The sequence below is a fragment of the Aspergillus fumigatus genome, chromosome 2 (genome assembly GCF_000002655.1).
Source record: "Aspergillus fumigatus Af293 chromosome 2, whole genome shotgun sequence".
In the NCBI taxonomy this organism is placed as follows: domain Eukaryota; kingdom Fungi; phylum Ascomycota; class Eurotiomycetes; order Eurotiales; family Aspergillaceae; genus Aspergillus; species Aspergillus fumigatus.
In genome coordinates, this window is record NC_007195.1 from 1,705,420 (window position 1) to 1,726,040 (window position 20,621).

A 20,621-nucleotide genomic window follows, 5' to 3' on the forward strand; every position below is an offset into this window, starting at 1 on the left:
GATCTCGGTCTTTGTTTAGCGTCATTCAGCCTGAAGTTGTGAAGGCTGGGCGAAGACAGTGACGACAAGATGGTTTTCAACATCCTTTCTCCATTGCCTTTTCGCTCATCAGGCCTAAGTCTTGGTTCCTTCTCGACCTGCCGATGGAGTTCAACTCTGCCCAGCAAGACAGCCCATCAACGTCCTGCTGCCCTGTTTCAAAGTGCGCATATCGCCTGTTCTTTATTCTCAAAGAATAGTTTGAGAAATTTCTGTGAATGAATGCTTTCCGGACCGGCTGTTGACTTGTGTGTTTAGACAGAGTGTTCCAGCGCCGTCGCCTACCAAACCGCCAAAAATTCCTCGAGGACCAGAAGGCCCAAGGCGAAAGTAGGGCCCTAGAGAAGTTTCAGACTCGTGATTGGAAAGCAGGTGATATCTACGCTCCCCATGATCTCAGTCCGGCAGAAATGAAGAAGTGGAGAAAGCGCCAGGGCCCGGCAGCAGATGCCTTTGACGCTTTGAACTTGAATCCGCTTGATCTTTACAAGGTTCGCTTGAAAATCAGAACACAATACTCTCGCTCTCATTCGAATGCAAAATCGCAGTAGGTGGCTAACCAGACACTATTTCCACCACAGAACTTTTCTATAATGTCCGAATACATGACCGCAATGGGCCGCATAAAGCATAGAAGCGCAACCGGCCTACGACCCGTCAACCAGCGAAAGATTGCAAAGGCTATTCGGAGAGCAATCGGAATCGGCCTCATGCCAAGTGTCCACAGACATCCCGAGATTCTGGCAGCGGAAGCGAAAGCGAGGATGGAGGGAACCCCCATCTACTAGGAGCTCTTTTGCGTGTATTCAATATGACGTCGAAATATGCACGGCCGGAGTTGTTGAATTTTCATGTCTTACCACATTTATCAATCCCCAGGACGTTCGCCATGGGAGATACCTGTACTACTACTTTTGGTTGGATTAAGAAGGGCTATGTTATGGATAGAATCTATACCGTCACCTCAGCTATTTACTCAATCGGACTTGATTCTTTAGAATTTTAGATCATTCCTGCTTCACTGTTCCAGGGGGTTCAATTGTGGTTGCTTAACTGGCTTTCTCCACTAATCAATACCTGCATACGTCAACGGAACCCCTTTGAACGTGGTGGTGGAGTAAACAATCCCCCCATCTTCAGCCTTGTCAACTATCTAGTCTACTCCTCACCCTCCCTGCCCTGTCCGTTTCTATATTATTGAATTTGTCATAGTCTGCTGGTCCAGTCATGCCCATTACCAATGGTTGAGACTCTCTGTTCCTTGCTCTAAGCGGTATAAATACTGACGTGACTCGTAGAATCCATCTGGGCCGCGAGCCCCTCCACCACGAGGGGTCAGCCCACCCAGTTATCCTCGGATGCGAAAGGAGAACGTCTGGCTTATGCGGTATGGATATCGTGGTAAAAGCTTTGCTGATTGTCAAATCCATGATAGCTGATAATTTTTGGCGTACAGTCCGGTAAATCGATCTTCTTGCGTTCGATCGATAATCCCTCTATCGCTAGGCAGTATACCGAACACAAGGCACAAACGACAGTTGCTCGCTTCTCGCCTTCTGGCTTTTACGTTGCCAGTGGTGACGCTACTGGTCTAGTAAGAGTTTGGGATTGCGTCGGTGAAGGAACCACAAAGGGTGAATACAGCATTGTTAACGGTCGCATCAATGATCTCGCCTGGGACGGTGACTCTCAGCGCATCATCGCTGTTGGTGATGGAAAGCAGAGATATGGCCACTGTATCACTTGGGACAGTGGCAACACTGTTGGTGAGATCTACGGACATACACAGCAAATCAATTCCGTTTCCATCAGGCAACAGAGACCGCTGCGAGCGGCTGCCGCTGGAGACGACAAGAATCTAGTCTTCTACCACGGAGCGCCGTTTAAGTTCAATACAGGTATCAGGGACAAGCACACGAATTACATATACGGAGTTGGATTCAGCCCCGATGGCTCGACATTGGTTAGCGTTGGTGCCGATCGAAAGATCTGGCTCTACGACGGGAAGACTGGCGAACCTAAAGGTCAGATTGGAGAAGGAGAGCATAAAGGAAGTATCTTCAGTGTGTCATGGTCGAAGGACTCGAAGAAGTTTGTCACCGCAAGCGCTGATCGAACCGTAAAAATCTGGGATGCGGAGGCAGGCAAGGTCTGTCAGAGCTGGACTTTGGGAGAGGAGGGAAGCTCCAACGTCCGCGACCAGCAAGTGGGTGTGGTTTGGCCTTCCGGCAGAAGCGACAATCTGCTTATTAGTCTATCACTCAGCGGTGATTTGAACTACCTTGTCGAAGGGACGCCTGAGCCTAGACAAGTAATTCAAGGTCATCAGAAGAGCATAACATCCTTGACTCAATCCCGCTCCGAGGCTAAGGCCGAGACACTGTGGACCGGCAGCTTTGATGGAAGGGTGTGCAGCTGGGACGTATCCACTGGAGCTGCTGAGGAGGCGGACGGGGACTGCCATTCGGCATATGTCGCAGGTCTCGCGTCGACACCGGAAGGAACTGGCAGGATCTACAGTGTGGCTTGGGATGATACGTTACGGTCGGTCGATGTTGGCGCCAGAACATATACTGGAAGTAACTCCAAGCTCTCTGGACAGCCCAAGAGTGTCGCCGCCGGTGACTCGACAGTTTTGGTGGGTACATCCGAAGGCGTTGAGATCTATAAAGATGGAAAGAAGACCGGCGATTTCAAACCAAAATCCACAGTTACTGCTGTCGCGGCTCGTGGCAATGTCGCGGCGGTTGGAGGCGAAGATTCAACCGTGCAGATCTGCGAGATATCCAACTCGAGTCTGTCTCCAAAGACAGATATTAAAGCCTCTCGGAACCCAGTGTCTGCTCTGGCATTTTCGCCCGATGGGTCTCTGCTGGCCATTGGTGACTCGCGCGGCCGCGTACTCGTGTACCAGGTGGCCGACGGCAGACTGGTCACTGACCGTTGGACGGCACACACAGCAAGAATTACTTCTATTGCCTGGAATGAAAGTGGCACGCTCCTAGCAAGCGGTTCTTTGGATACGAACCTCTTTGTGTGGAGTTTAGCCAACCAAGGAGATTGGTTGCAAGTGTCCAACGCTCACAAAGAGGGTGTCAATGGTGTTGCCTGGCTTGCAGACGGGTCTAGGATTGCCTCTGTTGGCGCTGATGCCGCAGTCAAGATTTGGAAGGTAGAAGGGTTGGAATAGGATCATCTCAATGCGCCAGATAGAGGTGGTCATCATTGGAGCTCACATTACTTGATTGCTCCCTCACCCTTCAGGCTTCGGATTGTCGATGGATATATTGTTAGAATCATAGCATAACATCTGCACATATCACCTTTTGTTCGACTACATATGAACTGTAGCAATGACTGAACGCGTTCTTTTGTCTGAGCGCGTAATCGTGGCAATAGCTAGGTATGTATCGCTGGTATCACTACGTAATGGCTGCTGGCACGCGCTCCACCCCAGCTAAAGCCTAAATAAAGTGGACCCTCCCAAAGTGATCGCCCAAGCAAGTCCGCACAGCATCGAGGAAGTTTCTGCTGAACATATGCGACTCAATTACCCAATAATACTCAGTAACTTCGCAATAATGGGCTCTTTCTTGTGGCTTGCGAAAGGCAAAAGACAATGAGGTGGTAACATGTCTCTGTCTGGGGACTCGTCTAAAGGTTCTCGTCGCTTTCTGCGCCCAACGAAGGTAACATGGATCGCCCTCCACAGCTCCCAGATGTAGACTGCGGTAGTTTCTGACTTTTCTATTCCATGCAGCTTCGACAAGCGACGTTTGTTCTACCAAAGACTGGTCAACGTTTAAGAGGGCTTGTCAATCTCCGGAGCTCACATATTGCAACCAGCAATGATGATGAGGAGCGACGAGGCCTTCTCTCGGGGGAGGTCTCCACGAACCGTCAAGACGTTCTATCGCCAGTCTGGAGTCGATTTTCGGATGTATGGCACTGGACGCGTGATTTTGTCACCTCCGAGCCCGGAATAGGGGTTTTGAAGTGCAGTCTGGCCTACCTACTCGGGTCTCTTGCTACTTTTATTCCCGTGGTTGCGGCTTTCCTGGGCCATCAAGATGGCAAGCATGTGGTGGCTACTGTCACAGTATATTTCCATCCAGCGCGGACACAAGGCAGCATGTATAAGGCGCTGATTTGCGCTCTCTTGGCCTTCCTATATGCAGCCTTCATTTCTCTAACGAGCATGTGTGTTAGCATGTTCTTCCAGGATACGCTGGGTATGCGCGCGGTTGGCCATGCCGTTGTCCTGACAGTGTTCTGCGGAGGTGGCTTGGGTTTCATAGGATGGACGAAGCAAAGATTCGGCGATCCGCTTGTGAATGTAGCCTGTTCTCTTGCTTCGCTTGCGTCGATCACCGTGTTGACCAAAGAAGGTGCGGTACAAAGCGGAGATTTGTCCTTCACTAAGGTCGTCCAAGTCTTGAAGATGGTCATCATGGGTGTCACCGCTACCATGGCCGTGTCATTCTCGATATTCCCAGTCTCCGCGCGGAAAAAGCTACGCTCGAACCTCGCTATTGTGACGGAGACTCTGGCAATCATGCTGGTCCTCATTACAGACAGCTTTCTGAGTGGCTCTGAGGAGGAACTCCAGACGACCGAGTTCCTCAATGCAGCTGAGAGCCACAAAAAGGCATATGCCCAGCTCGATAAGCTTGTCCGAGAGGCAAAGCTCGAGCACTACGTCGCGGGGACAGAGAAGGAATACAGGCTAGAAAAGAACTTAGTCCGATGGGTCCAAGATATCACACACAATATGGGGGGACTTCGCAGCGCTGCTTCGCTGCAATTTCAACTTCTGAAGCAAGCGAAGCTGGCTGAACCACAATCTTGCCGCGATAGAAAGCATGCGCCCAATAGCACTGACCATTTACCATCACCAACTCAGTTACCCTCGCACGGGCACAATACACTTCTCGAATCAATTGACGACATACCTGAACAACGACTTGGAGGAGAAGAAGAGGCTGCAGCTGAAGATGATCATCGAGACAGTGGAGACCACTCTGATCCTAATCCGGCCCGAGACGAAGGATTTTCTGCCGAGCATACCCTTCAACCCGAAGACTTGTTTGCGCTATTCATCAGTCACTTAGGGCCTTCCATGGTATGTCGACCGCTTTGTGGTTGAACCACGCTGAGCTTATGCTAACGGTCAACAGCGGTCCCTTGCTTTCACTTTAAAAGAAATTTTCAAAGAGATCCCTTTTACGCCGGCGCCTGACTATAAAGTCTCTGTCAACAGTAGGTTCCATGTTAGTCTTGATCGCGCGCTGGACCTTTATCAAGAATCGCGAGAGAAAGCTCTGAAGGTTATCTATAGGCAGAAGGAGCTTTTACAGATCCAAACGCCGGAGGTAGAAGCGGATCTCGAGGAAGTTTCTGCCAGCTGCGGTCATTTCAGTTTCTCACTGCTAGAATTTGGCGAACAGCTGAAAGACCTGCTGCGTATCTTAGACGAACTACAACTCGAAGCAGAGGAGAGACCTAATGGGAGATCATGGAGCTGGTTGAAAGTATGGCGGTGGAGAACAGCTCAAACCCAGAACACGAAGCCGCTCGATTCTGGTAAGTTGTGTCGATCTGGCACAAGCGCTTCTTATCTACTTGGTCCTAATGGAAAGATTGTACAGAACAACCGCTACTTGGGCCAACGGTAGGCGAAGGCGTGACTCCTGTGGCTTCTATCAGTCCCTTTGGGCTGGAAGGTAGACAGACACCTCCAACAAAACGCCCGGAAAAACCGCCCGCGAAGGAGCGCCTCAGTTATCGGATCTGGAAATCGCTTGGAGTTTTCCGACGTGAAGATACAAAGTTCGCGATCAAGGTCGGCACAGGAGCAGCCCTGTACGCTTTGCCGGCCTTCCTTGAACCCACACGGCCTTTTTATTCTCACTGGAGAGGTGAGTGGGGCTTGTTATCCTATATGTTGGTGTGTTCTATGACAATTGGGGCGTCCAATACCACTGGATATTCTCGATTCTTAGGTACATGCCTAGGAGCGATCTGTGCTATCACGGCGTGGTACGTGACTGATGGGAACGTGTTTGGACTGGCCATTCTCGGTCTGGTCATGGCAACTTGGACGTCTTATATAATCGTTGTCATGGGGAAAGGACCGATGGGTCGATTCATTATGCTCACCTACAATCTTTCTGTACTGTACGCGTACTCTTTGACGCAAAGAGAGGGTAGTGACGACCAGGACGAGGGTGGAGACTCTCCCATCATCACCGACATAACGCTCCATCGAGTGGCAGCGGTTTTGTCTGGCTGCATCTGGGGCATCATCATTACGCGCGTCATTTGGCCTATTAGCGCGCGCAAGGAGCTTAAGAACGGCCTGAGTCTACTATGGCTTCGTATGAGCCTGATCTGGAAGCGCTACCCGTTGTCCCTACTGGCGAAACGGGAAAGTTCTACAGGCTTTATGACTCCAAGAGAGAAGCTGGAGATTGAGCGGTTCCTGTCCCGTCTGGAAGCTCTTCAAGCTGCAGCTCGTGCAGAATTCGAGCTGAAAGGTCCGTTTCCCGACGCTGCATACAGCAATATACTCCGCCGTACAAGGAGCATGGTGGACGCGTTCCACGCCATGAATCTAGAGATGATCAAAAATGTACCGGTTTCGGAAGGCGAACTGGCTCTGCTCAGTTATACAGCTCAGGAAAGAGAGCATTTGTCTGCTCGCATTAGCCACTTATTATCTGGTAGATTCTTGTCCATCCATAACACTTTTGCTGTGTTCTGAATCAGCTGACACATGACAGTCATGGCGTCTTCTATGAAACTGGAATATCCACTGATGGATGTACTTCCGAATATTGAGCATGCAAGAGATCGACTTCTTGCCCGTATATTTCACTATCGCAAGCACCCCCAGGCTTCTCAGCTGACAACAGACGAAGATTATGCCTTGCTCTATGCCTACAGTAAGTTGAGCCTGGTCCCTTCCACCACTCATGAACGCATGGGCGCTCTGTGGAGCTGCATTTTGCAAATTGATCTGACGTGAACTGACCTCAATTGTAGTTTTGGTGACAGGTCAATTGTCAACCGAGATTGTGGAAATTATGGAAGAGATTGGTAGATTATTCGGTGTGCTCAATGAGGATGTAGTCAAGTTAGTTTACTAGGCGTATCCTGACTGAAACTCTTTGGAGCTCTATACGTAATTCACCAATCATCCGTTACCTTTTGAATCACCTGGGTATCTCTGTAGCATCCTCCTCTCTGCGATCTCTACGCCTGGGGGCGATTGCGGTCGGTTGTGGTGACTGGGACCTCATCTTGCTGCTTTTGGCGGGGAAGTCGTCCACCTCCACGATTCACCCCCGACCTCCTTCCATCGCCTCGGTCATCAACGTGCCGCTTTTTCATCGAGATCTCGCCCATCTTCGCGATCTTTATCATCCGCTACCTCCAGAGCAAATTGGGGGCCAGTTTAATGGCATGTATTCTCATTAATGAAGGCCTAGTTCTCCCCACTTCCGGCTTCGCGCAGCCCGTCGCGCCTCTGCGAGCCTTGCAATCATGCAGATCGATCCGGCAGCCTTGAGTCGGACAGACTCTGCATCAACTGCGACAGCATCATCCAAGACCGCAGCACCTGGCCCTGCGACGACACAAAAGTCCACAAAAGCTTTGATATCAGTTCCGCGATTGGATCTCGAACCTATCTACACGGAACTAAAAGCTGCTATCGGTGAAAACTGGGCTGAGTACAAAGAATCTACGACTCTATTCCTTCTGGGTATGTGCGCCTGCTTCCTGCTTGCTTTACTTCGCCTCTTTTGCTCGCCATGGAGCTGACGACCGATTTTGTGGCAGGACATCTCAATCAAAATGAGCTCGCGTCGCGCGTTGATCACATAATTTGCGCCGACCAGAAGACCGAACACCTTCACAACAATTTTATATGTGCGATCATAGGGAACCTCACAAGGGATCTCCCCGACCATGGCGTGGCAAGTTGGGTGTCAGCGAACGACAAGCCGTCGATCGTATCGAAACCTTCCTCTGGAGATGCCGCGGAGGCAAGGTTAAAGACAGAGGTTATGCAATTACCTCCCAGAGACCGTCGGCGAATAAAAGCTATTCCAGAGGTATGTCACCAGGAATCCTGTGGATTATGACGGGGTCTGACTTTGTCATCATAACCAGCGTGACCCTCATGAGGTAGTGCCCAATGAAGTAGAAGAATATCATCTCGCAAAACAGATCAAGCTCCCTAGCCAAGTCCCAGCTAGCGCTGGGGGTTTGAATAAAACAAGTAAGTTCATACACATCTTGAGCATTACTTCCATCAAGCCGGACTAACTGGCCGGTGTCCGCCAGATTGGGAGTTAGAGATTCGGAAACGCTACGCACAACCCTTGGCATCGGAAACTGGCGAGTTTCCAGACGCCGAATCAATACATGCGCGAATGATACCGATTTGCTATGAGGAGTCTGTAGTTAGCGGTGCAGGCTTCCCGTGCGCTGAGTTTATGGCGATTGCGACGGAGACTTTTGTCAAGGAAGTACTATCCGTGGTGTTTTCTCGTACCAGGTGCAATGGCCCCTCGGGCACAATCAATGGCATGATGATGCGCAAATATCGACAGCAACTTGAGCTAGAGGAACTAGCCTATACTCGCGGCGAGATTGTTAAAGACAGCGCGACTGGGCTTCTGCCCGTTGAGGCCAGGGAAGCTAGGAATCGGAAGCCTCTCGGGGTTCGCGATCTTCGACTAGCGCTCGAAATTGGAGGAGGAGTGCTCAGTCATATGCCTCTTATTGTCGATCATATCATGGGAGGTTATTTCGAGGATGAATTGGAGACCGACAAACAGGAACAAATTGATGAAGTTGCCGACAGAGCCGATAATGACTCGAGACCAATCCAGTTCACAAATGAAATGGAAGTGGAGGATGATGCAGAGATGTTGGACTGGGAAGGAGCCACCGCGGTAGATCGGGCTCAGTTGGGTTCGTTACTGGATGAGTGCCTTTCTCTGGCCTCATGAGCATTCATTTGTTGACTCACAGTCGGTCTCCCTGGCTGTTATGTCTATGATGGCCTCTAATGGCCTCATCGGATAACCAGCTCCCCCTTTCCTTTGTTCTCCTTCCCCTTCCTCCTCACTTTTCAGTTCATTTATGATTTCTTAGTTGCATGTGCTTAGCATGTTCTACTGCTGCGCAAGGCCTGCAGCATGTCGGCCTGGACAGGTGGCAGCTGTTGAGGCGTCTTTGGAGTCACAAAGGACTGTTGTCATTGGTTGGACATCATGAGTTTGCATTTGGCATGGAGTTCGAACTGAGATGTCTGTTGTACTATTTCTTCCGCTTTTTCTCTTGTTGTTCCTGTGTTTGTTTAACGGTGGAGTTTTGTTTCCTAGGCTTCTGCTTTTAACGCGACGTCGAAAGACATATCAAGGTTCGCACAACCTTGGCAGCTTATTCTGATGGTATATCATGCGTCGATGGTGAACTAGAGATGGAAATGACAGTGCTTGGATGTGCTGCGAGTCGCGTTTGATACCCAGGACACGGTTAATTTACTGTTCCCTTTAGCTTTCTCTTTTTCGTTTTCGTTCCCCCGTCTCTCTCTTTTTAGAAGAGGTATGTCTGGGCGTCGAATTCCACCTTGGCCTTTTGTGATGAGAAGATATGAGGCTTTCTTAAGTGGAATTTGTTCCGTATATCGTCCTCTTAAGGCAACATTCTCTTCACCTTGCTGTATACTACTAGAATTACTCTTGTGATAGTTTCACACGACCTATCTATTGATAATGGGTGTCGTTATATCGCCGTAGCACATCGCACTGGCTAACTGTATCGCACATCAGATGTAAAGCTGTCATTGCTTTTTAAAAATTAATTAGAAGTCTATCATCTCTGTTTCTAGAAAGCATTCTCACCAGTCGATTATTCGAGCTTGCCATTCTCCTTAACGCCAAATCCGTATAGCATCAATCAGCTGAATAATGCGAATATAAAACCTGATAGTGTACATTTAATTTACTGCGTAAGACGGTTTGCAACTATCTTAAGAATCTCTTCTGTCGACTTGCGTGCGTTGGCTGGATCCTTGGCCACAGACTGCCAAACCTCACCATGTTTGGGCTCAGTTGAGACGCACTTGGCCACAACGTCTGCTCTTTTTTCCTGTACGAGGAGTCGCGTTAGTCGTACGACATGATTGCAGTAAATCAGAGACGGATGACGATGAACGAACCTCTGTACCATGCTGCAGCAGAAATTTGTAGTACCAAGCCCAGCCGTCGCCGTGATCGCTGTCCGAGACGATGGCTTTCTCGAACCACGTCATGGCTTTTTCCAGTCGACGCTCACCCCAAAATATACGAGCTACCGTGATGAACAGGATCGGATCGTTTTCCAGTTTCTTGATTGCCTCCAAACTACGGGCCTTCCGTTGCGCCCGAGGCTCAAGATGCCAGATACTCTCGCTCCATAGTAAACCGGACGTTGGAACTTCCTGCAGAGCCTTGGCCATCAGGACCTTGGCCTGTCCGATATTATTTGCACGCCGTTCCACACGGACACTCTCTGTCCATAACTCAGCGCTCTTTGGGACGGCAAGGCGTGCCCTATCGAGAACTGAACGAGCCTTGACTACGGCACCGGACTTCTCTTCAAGCCTGGAGGCCAAGAGCCAAAGCGGCACCGACTTGGGACAAGCTCTGGTACCAGTACTGTAGGCCTCCCTGGCCTGTGGATATTTGTTCTGGTATTCGTAGATTTGGCCCTTCATCATCCAAAGTTTATCAGCCTTGGGATACAGCTGCAACCCCTGATTCACCAGATCAAGCGCCTCGTCAATGTTGCCCAATTGCCGTTCAAAGGCGACACTCTTGATCCAAACACGGTCAGTGCCAGCCTCCCGTCGGGCCGTTGCGAGAAGTTCCCTAGCTTGATCTGTCTGGTCCGCGTCCGCTTCCAATTTGACAGCGGCGAGCCAGATGTCCTCATTGTTCGGATTCTGATTGAAAGCCCGCCCGAGCACCCGCCGAGCGTCGTCGATCTCGCCAGCTTGCCACTTCTCCTTCGCAAGCTGGAGCCACAGCTCTTCGCTTTGAGGGCATGCCTCCACTGCCTTCTCAAGGACTTGCCAGAGCGCCTCTTTGGAGCCATGGTTACGCTCCAGGTCGGCAGCCGCGAGCCAAATAGATCGACGGTTGACAAAGACACGCAATGCATAAGCATAAATTGCTTTTGCAGTCTCGTATTTGCCCCTGGCGATACTGCCCTTCGCATCGTCCATCCAGATATCCTTGCGGTCATCGTCTTCATCAAGCCCCCATCCGAGAGTTTCGCGGATGATTGCGCCACATGTGAGAATGGCTCCCTCTTCCTCGCACTTCTCAGCTTCCGCGATCCATTCCTCTCTCTTAAGCATGGCATTTTCCCTTGCCAGCGCTTGGACCGCCCTCTTCATCACATTGACCTTATCGAAAGTGCCCATTTGCTCCTGTAATCGTGCAGCCGCGATCCAAACTTCATGACTTGTAGGGACGGCCTTGCGAGCAGCATTCAGAACCTTTTGTGCATTTTCAGGGGTTTCTAGACGGGCAAGAGCAAGCCATAACTCAACAGACAAAGGGATCATTTCGACTGCCTTCGCTAGTAAAAGACGTGCATCGGCGGGATCTTCTTCCAGGTTCACAGCTTCTTTCCAGATGGTAACAGACTGGGGAACGTGGAGAATAGCTTGCCTAAGCACATTCTTTTTCGCGCGAGTGTCAGACTCCAGTCTCATGGCCTCAATCCAAAGTCTTGTGGAACGGTCATTATTCTTGATCGCATTGGCTGCAATAACCTTGGCATTGTGGCCTTCGTTCAAACGAATATTTTCGAGCCAGGCATCCTCGCTCTTCGGGCAGAGTTCGCAACCCTTGGCAATGATGTTCCTTGCGGCCACAATTCTTCCAGCAAGTTCTTCCAATCGCGCAAGTGCAATCCATCCAGGAGCGTGCTTAGGATTCGTTTTGGTTACAGATTCCAATAAGACACGCACTCGCTTGATGTCGCCAATCTCGACTTCGCCCGCTTTCAGCTCCGACTGCGTCAGACTTGTGAGATATCCTTTCGGGTCGATGTTGGTCGCACTCCCGGAGGAGGAATCAGCAGTGGAACCCCGGGCGGCTTGATCAAGCCTGACCTTAAGCACCTTATCACGGGCAGCACTAATATCCGCAAAGTTCGTCATTGTGCCGTCCGCCGCGCCTCCACGAACATCCGTCTGGGTACCGTCATCGGCTATGGTGGTTTCGAACTGAGTGGAGTCCCTTGCACTGGCAATAACGCTGTCTGGTACCGCATAGAAGCGCTGTCGCAGGTTCTGCTTAGCTCTTCGATTCTTCCCCGTGAGGTCTCCGACTTCCGGAAGATTGGCCCATTGCTCTTCTGAAACAGAGGCCAGTGAGCGCTTCAGGTCGGCGAACTGTTGTTGGATTTTCGGATTTTTGCGTTCGTATTCTTCACGCTCTTGACGTTCTCGAGCTTCCCTATAGGTGGCGAAGGAATCAAGTCGGTCGTCTGTCCAAAACAACGGGGGGTAAACCCGATGAACAACGCATCTCCAAGATACAGGAGTGGAAGGCATGTACTAACCTTCTTGCTTTCCGGCGCTTATCCATCTTCTCGTCTACTTCTTTGTAAATTCGGTCCGCCTCGTCATCCTCTTGGTCAAATTGCCCGTAGGCAAAAAGCCCAACCTCATTGTCCGGATCTTGGAACCGTTCATCCTCCTCTTCTTCCTCTTTCTCTTCTCGTCCCCCCTTTTCGCGTCCTGCACCATATGCGGTTGGGGGGGCTGCTCCGAGAAGTTGCGCTCTCTTTGCAAGAGCGGCCTGGATCTGTTCAGGTGTAGGACCCTCACGCGCAGGTCCTAGGTCAGAACGGGTGGTGAACCCGGTCGCACCTCTGCCCAAGCCCGCGACATAATTTTCGGGCGCAGGCTGGTTCAGGAAATCCTTCCGACCCGAGGCCATCTCGACCGAAGCTCAACGATAAAGTAGCTAAGAGATGAAAACAAACAGAAGGGCGGATGTAAATTGTGATTTGATGAAGACGAAGAGCTTCAGGTGGCGATACCTGTAACAAAGTATCTCCGACCCGCTTATCTTATCAGGATCTCCGCATTTTGAGGCATTCACTACTAAAGATCAACAACAGAGCACAGGCATACAACCAACGAGGGAGGGCAGAATGAGACATGAAAATAAATTTAATCATTATAAGGGAATTGAATCATGACAAAATTCACGCTCAGAAGTTATGTACTGGGTTCCGAATGGATGCCTTAAATGTAATCGTCAGCATTGGACAATCGAGCCCCTAATTTGCTTCGTCCCATCTGTTTCGAAACCATCTACAAACCAGAAGCGGTTTCTATTATCGAGGCTCTGTGCCTTTGATTGTGCTCTAAATCTCTCTGCGGAGCCCTTTTGCTCTTTCAGAAAGCTCAACCCAATGTCTAGACGCAACCTAGTTGAACGACGTACTAAAACTCCACCGCGGGCCAATTTGGAAACGCGCCTGGCTCTTAAGAAGTCACTTCTCTGGGCTAGATCGGGGACCCATAAAAATCGCATTGCTGCGCAAATGTAGTCCAAGGTTATGCATCGACATAAGTGATGCTACTAGCACGAAAAGGAAGGCTCTCCTGAGAATCAAGCCAAGGATCAGCTGGCAATAAGATGCGTTCTATCAAAGACGCTCTGCGTGAGGCAAGGCTCAAACGGTAGGATCGTTATAGTAAGTACGAAAACTTATTAGATATGTTCAGGTAGTTGGCCGGTGGTCTCATAGAAACGCTCCGCCAAATGAGCTTTGTCGAAGGTGAGATGAGTTGGACAGGTTTGTTGATGCTTTGAGACGATGGCACGCGGCGAGACGACCATATGCGGCCCTGCAGATAGACCTGGGGATGAGACAGTCAAGTGGATGAGTCTCGTCTGGGATGCGAACACCAGAAGGGACTTGATTGCTGCAGGTAAGCCCCGATCTCGGCGAGGATGAGGGGTAAAGCGTGTTTCCAGCAACGTAGGGGCATTCTGTTCGAGGCACGGTTGACGGCGAAATTGAATGATTTATGCTGTCATTGCAGGCCATTCTCAGGTGATCGGTCGCCAGCAGGGCGTAGATGCGCACGGGAGTCCTGGAACAAACTCTGCCATATAAAGGCTTCACTGAGTAGGAGTTCAATGTCCTTTTCAGTCCAGTCCCTTGTTGGAAGTGCCTGTAAGAACATCATGATTTCCTGCGCACAATTAGATCTCGATGGAATTCTAAATGTGAGTGGTATCAGAACCTACCTGAAAGTCCATTTTGATCAACTGGTCTGACCACTTGACGAGAAACGCTGCGCAAACATATACGTGGAAGCGCGAGAAACCCTGCTCCTCAGCCTGAAAATGAGTTAATATGATTCCGATGCTATGAGCGCCGCTCGGACTCTCGAACATACCATGTAGGTGTCCCACATTCGTATGGTGTTCTGGACACTCATCTCCCGCATCAGCAAGCAGTTCATCCATCGGAAACTGAATTGCATGAATTCGACTCCTTCGTTTTCTAGATGTTTGGCGAGTGTAGAATCGATACGCATGGTCAGGTCGCGCAAAGCTCTCACTTGCCTGTGAATCCCCGGTTGAGCATATATATAATTATCCTGAATTCCATCAAGAAGTTTCGTGAGGCACCAGAATGAATCCGCCTCCACAGCATCGAGCACACTCCTCGGCAATTGGCCTGGATCCATGTCTTCTTCCACATTGAGATCCGTCATGTACATGCCGAGAAAAACCTGCCAAAATGGAGTGACAAGGTCATTGATTCCTTGTACGTAGCCGCTGGCAGGATGTCGGATGGCCCAGACATAGAGGATTCGCTCCAAGGAGCGTTGTGTAGCTTCATAGCCGTAGAGTTTAATATGAGGGCTGGTGCGAGGAACGTCAATGCTTATTTGATGCCATATCGCTTCATCCAGGCCTCTGCCGCGACCTGTGGAGGAAGCTTGTGGATTGCCAGGAGATGGGGTAGTGCTGCGTTCAAAAGCCTGTCGGACTCCGTCGAGATATTCCTTGCGCTTTCTCTCAAGTGTAGAAACTCGCCGTTCACTGTTCGTCGGAAGGTAGCCGAGCAAGATTTGCCAAGTCATGGCGCGAACTTCCGCAGGGATGCCAGACCATGCCAGATTTCTCAGCTCTGATAAGGAAACGGTGCTAGTCTGAAGTAGACGTTTAAATTTGTTGATTCTTGAGATTCTGCTTGAGTATATTTCCACCTCCTTTGGCGACCCATTCTTCGGCGGCGGTGCATGATCAATCAAATTTAAAGCGTTCGCGGGATCTAAAGCAGCGACAATCAGCACCTGATAGCAAGTTGCTTCTAGAGGGGCTCAAGTACCTCTCAGGATGTCCTTGTATTGGGGCCGTAGGATTTTACCCTCACTCTTTCTCGTCGTTGGATACATAGACACTCCGCGCTCCTCGGCTATATCCGCACTGTTTGCACGTTGTCTATTGTTCGCCAAGTTGACTCCCAAGGTTGAACTGTTGGCACGCACAGCGCTACCTGAATCAGATGTTTTGAGCTGAGATATCATGGCAATTTTGGTCTTTTTTTTCCGCATGCTCGCAATGCTGGGAAGACCAAATTCGTCCTCATCGTCGTCGTAAACGATATCCTCCTCATCACCCTCGTCGGTATTGTCACTCGCCCCATCTGCCGAGTCGGGATGCCATAAGTCGACTCCTTGATTCACAAGGCCAGAGTATGGGGTATGGGGAGACGTGACCCATGTCCCTGATCGACGAGAAGATGGAGAGACATGCTGCGATTGGGTAGATGATGACTTTGGAGGTGTACGGGGCCGCGCTTGCTGCTGTGGTATGCCTCTTTAAAGATTGCTCTTCGTCAGTTCATAAGCCGAGGACAGAGCAGACTGAGAGATGACAAACTTTAAGATATTCGCGTGAGAGTATGAAGCGCCAACGATCGTAGTTGCGGTAGCTGAAGGTCCTTGAGGTTGAGACACTGATCTGCCTTTCCAGAATGGAGAGCCAGCCCGTCTTCGAGGAAGGTCAGCAATCCGCGCAAGAACTCCAGGAAACAAGTGAAGAGCACATATTAATGCTCAAACGTGATGGAGGTAACCTCTGTTAAGAAATGACTCGGGGAACGTACTCGGAACGATCTGCATGAGGCAAACGAGTAGTTATATCAGCCACTGAATTCGGAATCATGAGACATGGAGAACTACTGGGGGTAGGCACGAACCAACCTGGACCATCTCCTGTTTACAATCAGTTCTCGATCAGCCTCGGGCGACAAAAAACAACTGTGCTGAGAGATATTGCATACCTGCTGCTGGCCCTTCCTAGCAGCCATCGTCACGAATTGTCTGGGAAGAGGAATTGATTCGATGAATCGGGATCCAAAATGTCATCGGAAGCAGTTTGTATGGCGTCGGGAGAAAGTGCGGGGGGGAGGGAACAATTGATGCGGCGATGCTCCGGGGTGCTGGAATAGTCAACTTTGTTCACCGAATCCAGATGGCAATTGTGGGTGCAGACTGGCTTGATTATTATTATTATTATTATTCACAGAAAAAAGCCGTTATGATATTATTTAAGAAGAGAGATGTATATTTTGGTCTCCGGCAGTTGTAAGAGGGAGAGTGTTTCGTATGGATACTACTTAACTAATACTGGCGGGAGCTTTAGCGGTCGGTTGTGTCTGTGTCTCCTCCCTCTCGACCTCTCTTCCCTCCATCATCACTTCCAACCAATCCAACCGCTCTCCAGTATCTTCCCTTCCACTTCGCTGTCGACTGATTTTACCTTCTTCCTTATTTTCCCCCTTTCTTTTCCTTCCCTTCTCATTCATTATCGAACGTAACGACTATTCGTCACACTTCATCTAGTCCCAACTCGTATTTATTTGATTTACGTCTCAGTCAAATCAGCTTCACTTCCAAAATCTTTACTTCCACACTCACGCCACCGTTTTCCTGTATTCTCAAACAGACAGCTTGTTAGCTTTCTCTTTCCGAGGCTTTCTTCTGATTTTGTAATATACATTCAATATGGCTGAGCCAGGGGATGTAGAAGAAGATCTTTTTGCTGATCTGTAAGACTCTTGTCTGCACATGATTTTCGATGGCGTTTTCTAACTCCTTTCTTCCCAGGTATGACGCGGATGAGAATACGAACCAGGCGTCTTCAGCTACCAAGATTCCCGACTCCACAGTGTCGCCCGCGCCTGCCCAAGAAACGACTTCCCCTGCGACACAAACTGCAGAGAATTCCAAGTCAGAACCAGAAGACGGCCATACCGCGGATTCCTCCGCGTATTCGTATGATGGACATCAAGGAAATGGCTCGGGCATGTATGATACGAACCATACTACCAGCGTTACTGCCGCTCCTACAACCGAACAAGAGCCTCAGGGCACCGGAATCAAGGAAGATGGGTAAGTAGTCCTTTATATTTCGCTTTGTGCAATCTTGGATTTTCCCCTTTTATTTTCACCTCTATTGTTCTACACCATTGCGTCGAAGACCAGACGTATCGTCTACTGGAGCGAGTGAGTGAGCACAGTGAGCATATTCAGGGCTCGCAGTTGTCAGGCCGTTCTGGTGCATTCGCTCTCACAACGACTCGCGTCGCACTAGGCTGTCATGCTCTAGTACTAGTTGCTGCGCTAGATACTTTTTCTTTCAATGGGTTGGATCAGGCGATCCTGTGTGGTAGGAGACGCTTATCGAACTGTGTCGACATGGGGAGAGAGACGAACGATGACAATTACCTGAACTTTATCGGATTAGCCTCGAACCTTGGCGGTTCTCATCTGTCGGAAGAGGACGAAGCACCAGTCGTCTCTGGGCAGAGACAAAAAGACATCATTCGGTTGCGTCAGATTTATCTATAATGGGCGGTCTGATGAGTTCATGGTTATCTCCGAGACCAGGCTCGAGGGAGATATGTATGGTCGAGTCAACGTCGACATGAAGTTTACAGTGAGAAAGATATCACACACACTACGAGACCTTGTTGCGAGCGACTACTAGTACAGACGCTATCAGATAGCTTCTTGTCGATATTTCTTGATAGAGCAGAGCAAGGAATAGAAGCCTTGGCTGTCTGGTGGATCACTATCGAACAGTTTTACTTCCTAGCTTCGACCCTATTAGACAGACAGTCGGAGGGTCATTGGTCAGACAGAAAAAAGAAGAGATTCAGTTGTCTATATTTCGCCTCTCGCGCTTCAGTCCGTGGTCCTACTATCACCATCACGACTTATGCCACTCAGCCTTGGAGCATATTCCTTTTGCTCTACTCCCGCTGGATTATCCGTAAACCAGTGGATGTCGACGACTAGAGATGCCTGCTTTTCGCCCTGAGCAGTTCTGTCCAACGACAGTCACAGTCAATGTATGCATGCCATGAACCATTCCCGAATTGGCTGCGAGACAAGCCTCCGCACTTGTTTGCTGTACCGGACGATACCAGTACAATGCAATCCGGTTGCTGTTGCTACTCATTTTCAGATTCCTGCATATTCAATTACATAGCTACTGGTGCTCAAGGGAGCGCTACGGTATCTGCGTTAGAATATCAAGGATAGCACTGTGCACTTCGTTTGCAGACAATATCTATGCCAGTCAACCTACCATCAAACGAGTCCTTGATCACGATTGTTCTGGGATCCTTCCCTGATTTGTTTTACTGGATCTTCGTTTCTCGCACTCATTTGTTCACTTGAATTCATCAGTTTTGGCGGTGCTCTGTTTCTGGGTAAATGGATGCAACTACTGACGACCTGGTTGATTAGGAAGATGTTCATCGGTGGTTTGAACTGGGAGACAACAGACCGTACGTGGAGTCTTAATATCATTGCAGCTTACTCAAGTCTCTGACAGCAGTCTGACATAACGAATAGAGTCTCTGAGGGACTACTTCTCCCAGTTTGGCGAGGTCCAAGAGTGTACTGTCATGCGGGACAGTGCTACTGGTCGCTCTAGGGGCTTCGGCTTCTTGACCTTCAAGGATCCTAAGACTGTTAACACAGTGATGGTCAAAGAGCACTACCTGGATGGGAAAATTGTAAGACGCATATTCTGTCTATTTTGTCGCATGCACCAGAAATGATCAAAACGGATCGACCGTATGCTAACGTGCTAGCAGATTGACCCTAAGCGTGCAATTCCCCGTGACGAACAGGAGAAGACGAGTAAAATCTTTGTTGGTGGTGTGAGCCAAGAGGCAACGGAGCAAGAGTTCAAGGAGTTTTTTACGCAATTCGGCCGTGTTATTGATGCTACCCTGATGATCGACAAAGACACCGGACGTCCTCGCGGGTTCGGTTTTGTGACGTTCGACAGTGAAGCTGCTGTCGAGGCTGCTCTGTCCCGTCCTTTGGCCATATGTGGGAAGCCGATCGAAGTCAAGAAGGCTCAGCCCAGAGGCAATTTACGCGATGAGGAAGATCGCAGGAACCGTCGCGGCAGAGATTTCCGTGATGGAGGTCATGGTGGCGTCGACGGGTCTCAGCAGCAACAGGGAATGCAAGGGCAGGCGGGTATGCCTGCAGGTTTGACACCCCAGATGATGGCACAGTATTGGCAACGTATGCAGCAATACTTCGCCTTGATGCAGCAGCAGATGGCGGTCGCCGCTGCCCAGGGGCAAGGAATGGGAGCCATGGGGATGGGAGCAATGAACCCGGCCATGATGCAGCAGATGCAACAGATGCAGAAGATGCAACAGATGCAGATGGCCAACAACCAGCAGCAGCAACCACAGCAGCAGGGCAGCCTAAGTCCTCCCTCACAAAGCCCGACCCCGCAGATGCAGAACATGATGAACCCTGCAATGATGCAACAGATGCAAAATCAGGTTCAAGGAAACAACATGGGAGCTATGCAGGGCCAGATGGGCAACAATGCTGGGAACATGAACATGGGCGCAAACTACCCGGGCGCTCGGGGCGGACCAGGCTATAATGCTCAAGAGCAGCTTGCATTCGAGCAGCAGAAATACGAGCAGCAGCAGCAACAACGCCGGGCAATGGAGTCCCGGGCATTCTCACCATATCAACAGGGAGGTCCGACATCGTGGGAGGGCATGTACGATGAGGTCCCCCAGCCCAATATCCCCACTGGTCCTCAAGGTATGAACCGAGCAGGCAGCATTGGACGCGGTACGTATTCCTTTTGTCTCGTTACAGGCATAACTCCCGTCAACGAACATTTGTATCCGTTACATACAGCTAACGTCAAGCTTCAGGAACAACACCACAGCCGACTCCCAGCGCCGCGCCTGCCAACGCCCCAACTGGCCCTAAAAATGCTGGAAAGCCCGGTGCGAACTATCGTGGCGGCGGTCGCGGAGGCCATCGTGGTTTCCATCCTTACTCTCGTGGATAGGATTGGAGCTCGATCATTGTCGATTCTTACTTGCCTTTTCGCCTTCTTTTTGGTTTCATCTCTCTGATATCTGACTTCCATCCTTCGTGGTGCTTCTTTTTCCCGTTTGTTTCGTATTTTCCTGTGTTC

The 20,621-nt window shown here is 50.0% G+C and overlaps 7 protein-coding genes across 7 annotated transcripts; 5 read left to right on the plus strand and 2 right to left on the minus strand.

Annotated features, from left to right (window-relative positions):
* Window positions 1-69: 69 nt before the first annotated feature.
* AFUA_2G06030 (mitochondrial 37S ribosomal protein bS18m) lies at window positions 70-1,037 on the plus strand (the record flags this gene model as incomplete). Its single annotated transcript, XM_744639.2, has 3 exons — window positions 70-202; window positions 298-530; window positions 621-1,037. 3 exons carry the CDS (start codon window positions 70-72, stop codon window positions 825-827), a joined length of 573 nt encoding a protein of 190 aa, XP_749732.1. The 3' UTR covers window positions 828-1,037.
* Window positions 1,038-1,050: 13 nt separating this feature from the next.
* AFUA_2G06040 (WD40 repeat domain-containing protein) lies at window positions 1,051-3,375 on the plus strand. The gene is made up of 3 exons (XM_077804099.1): window positions 1,051-1,282; window positions 1,338-1,426; window positions 1,496-3,375. The coding sequence occupies exons 1-3, from the start codon at window positions 1,267-1,269 to the stop codon at window positions 3,227-3,229; spliced, it is 1,839 nt and encodes a 612-aa protein (XP_077660263.1). The 5' UTR covers window positions 1,051-1,266; the 3' UTR covers window positions 3,230-3,375.
* Window positions 3,376-3,793: 418 nt separating this feature from the next.
* Window positions 3,794-7,187, plus strand: AFUA_2G06050 (FUSC family protein; the record flags this gene model as incomplete). Its single annotated transcript, XM_744641.1, has 5 exons — window positions 3,794-5,161; window positions 5,217-5,622; window positions 5,688-6,761; window positions 6,822-6,983; window positions 7,084-7,187. The coding sequence occupies 5 exons, from the start codon at window positions 3,794-3,796 to the stop codon at window positions 7,185-7,187; spliced, it is 3,114 nt and encodes a 1,037-aa protein (XP_749734.1).
* A 397-nt stretch (window positions 7,188-7,584) lies between these two features.
* On the plus strand, window positions 7,585-9,059 carry AFUA_2G06060 (TADA1 family protein; the record flags this gene model as incomplete). Its single annotated transcript, XM_744642.1, has 4 exons — window positions 7,585-7,804; window positions 7,882-8,160; window positions 8,234-8,323; window positions 8,389-9,059. 4 exons carry the CDS (start codon window positions 7,585-7,587, stop codon window positions 9,057-9,059), a joined length of 1,260 nt encoding a protein of 419 aa, XP_749735.1.
* Window positions 9,060-9,828: 769 nt separating this feature from the next.
* Window positions 9,829-13,105, minus strand: AFUA_2G06070 (U4/U6-U5 snRNP complex subunit PRP6). The gene is made up of 4 exons (XM_077804100.1): window positions 12,670-13,105; window positions 10,274-12,563; window positions 9,957-10,203; window positions 9,829-9,901 (listed from the first exon to the last, which is right to left on the minus strand). The coding sequence occupies exons 1-3, from the start codon at window positions 13,047-13,049 to the stop codon at window positions 10,057-10,059; spliced, it is 2,817 nt and encodes a 938-aa protein (XP_077660264.1). The 5' UTR covers window positions 13,050-13,105; the 3' UTR covers window positions 9,829-9,901; window positions 9,957-10,056.
* Window positions 13,106-13,259: 154 nt separating this feature from the next.
* On the minus strand, window positions 13,260-16,727 carry AFUA_2G06080 (GTPase-activating protein GYP1). Its single transcript, XM_744644.2, has 8 exons — window positions 16,426-16,727; window positions 16,342-16,357; window positions 16,249-16,258; window positions 16,023-16,133; window positions 15,469-15,959; window positions 14,528-15,411; window positions 14,376-14,468; window positions 13,260-14,320 (listed from the first exon to the last, which is right to left on the minus strand). The coding sequence occupies exons 1-8, from the start codon at window positions 16,450-16,452 to the stop codon at window positions 14,159-14,161; spliced, it is 1,794 nt and encodes a 597-aa protein (XP_749737.2). The 5' UTR covers window positions 16,453-16,727; the 3' UTR covers window positions 13,260-14,158.
* Window positions 16,728-16,808: 81 nt separating this feature from the next.
* Window positions 16,809-20,492, plus strand: AFUA_2G06090 (RNA-binding protein; the record flags this gene model as incomplete). The annotated part of the gene is made up of 6 exons (XM_077804101.1): window positions 16,809-17,193; window positions 17,252-17,536; window positions 18,899-18,939; window positions 19,007-19,170; window positions 19,252-20,266; window positions 20,353-20,492. The coding sequence occupies exons 1-6, from the start codon at window positions 17,150-17,152 to the stop codon at window positions 20,490-20,492; spliced, it is 1,689 nt and encodes a 562-aa protein (XP_077660265.1). The 5' UTR covers window positions 16,809-17,149.
* Between the last annotated feature and the right edge of the window lie 129 nt (window positions 20,493-20,621).

Excerpts from the sequence above, each read along its gene's own strand:
- AFUA_2G06080 (XM_744644.2), bottom strand. The coding sequence starts at position 16,452 with ATGGCTGCTAGGAAGGGCCAGCAGCAG. Across the intron at positions 15,960-16,022 it reads TCTCACGCGAATATCTTAAA|AGGCATACCACAGCAGCAAG; the intron begins GTTTGTCATCTC and ends CAATCTTTAAAG. Across the intron at positions 15,412-15,468 it reads ATACAAGGACATCCTGAGAG|ATCCCGCGAACGCTTTAAAT; the intron begins GTACTTGAGCCC and ends TCGCTGCTTTAG.
- AFUA_2G06070 (XM_077804100.1), bottom strand. The coding sequence starts at position 13,049 with ATGGCCTCGGGTCGGAAGGATTTCCTGAACCAGCCTGCGCCCGAAAAT. Across the intron at positions 12,564-12,669 it reads AAGCGCCGGAAAGCAAGAAG|GGAAGCTCGAGAACGTCAAG; the intron begins GTTAGTACATGC and ends CGCCACCTATAG. Across the intron at positions 10,204-10,273 it reads TGCTGCAGCATGGTACAGAG|GAAAAAAGAGCAGACGTTGT; the intron begins GTTCGTTCATCG and ends CTCCTCGTACAG.
- AFUA_2G06040 (XM_077804099.1), top strand. Across the intron at positions 1,427-1,495 it reads GAGAACGTCTGGCTTATGCG|TCCGGTAAATCGATCTTCTT; the intron begins GTATGGATATCG and ends TTTGGCGTACAG.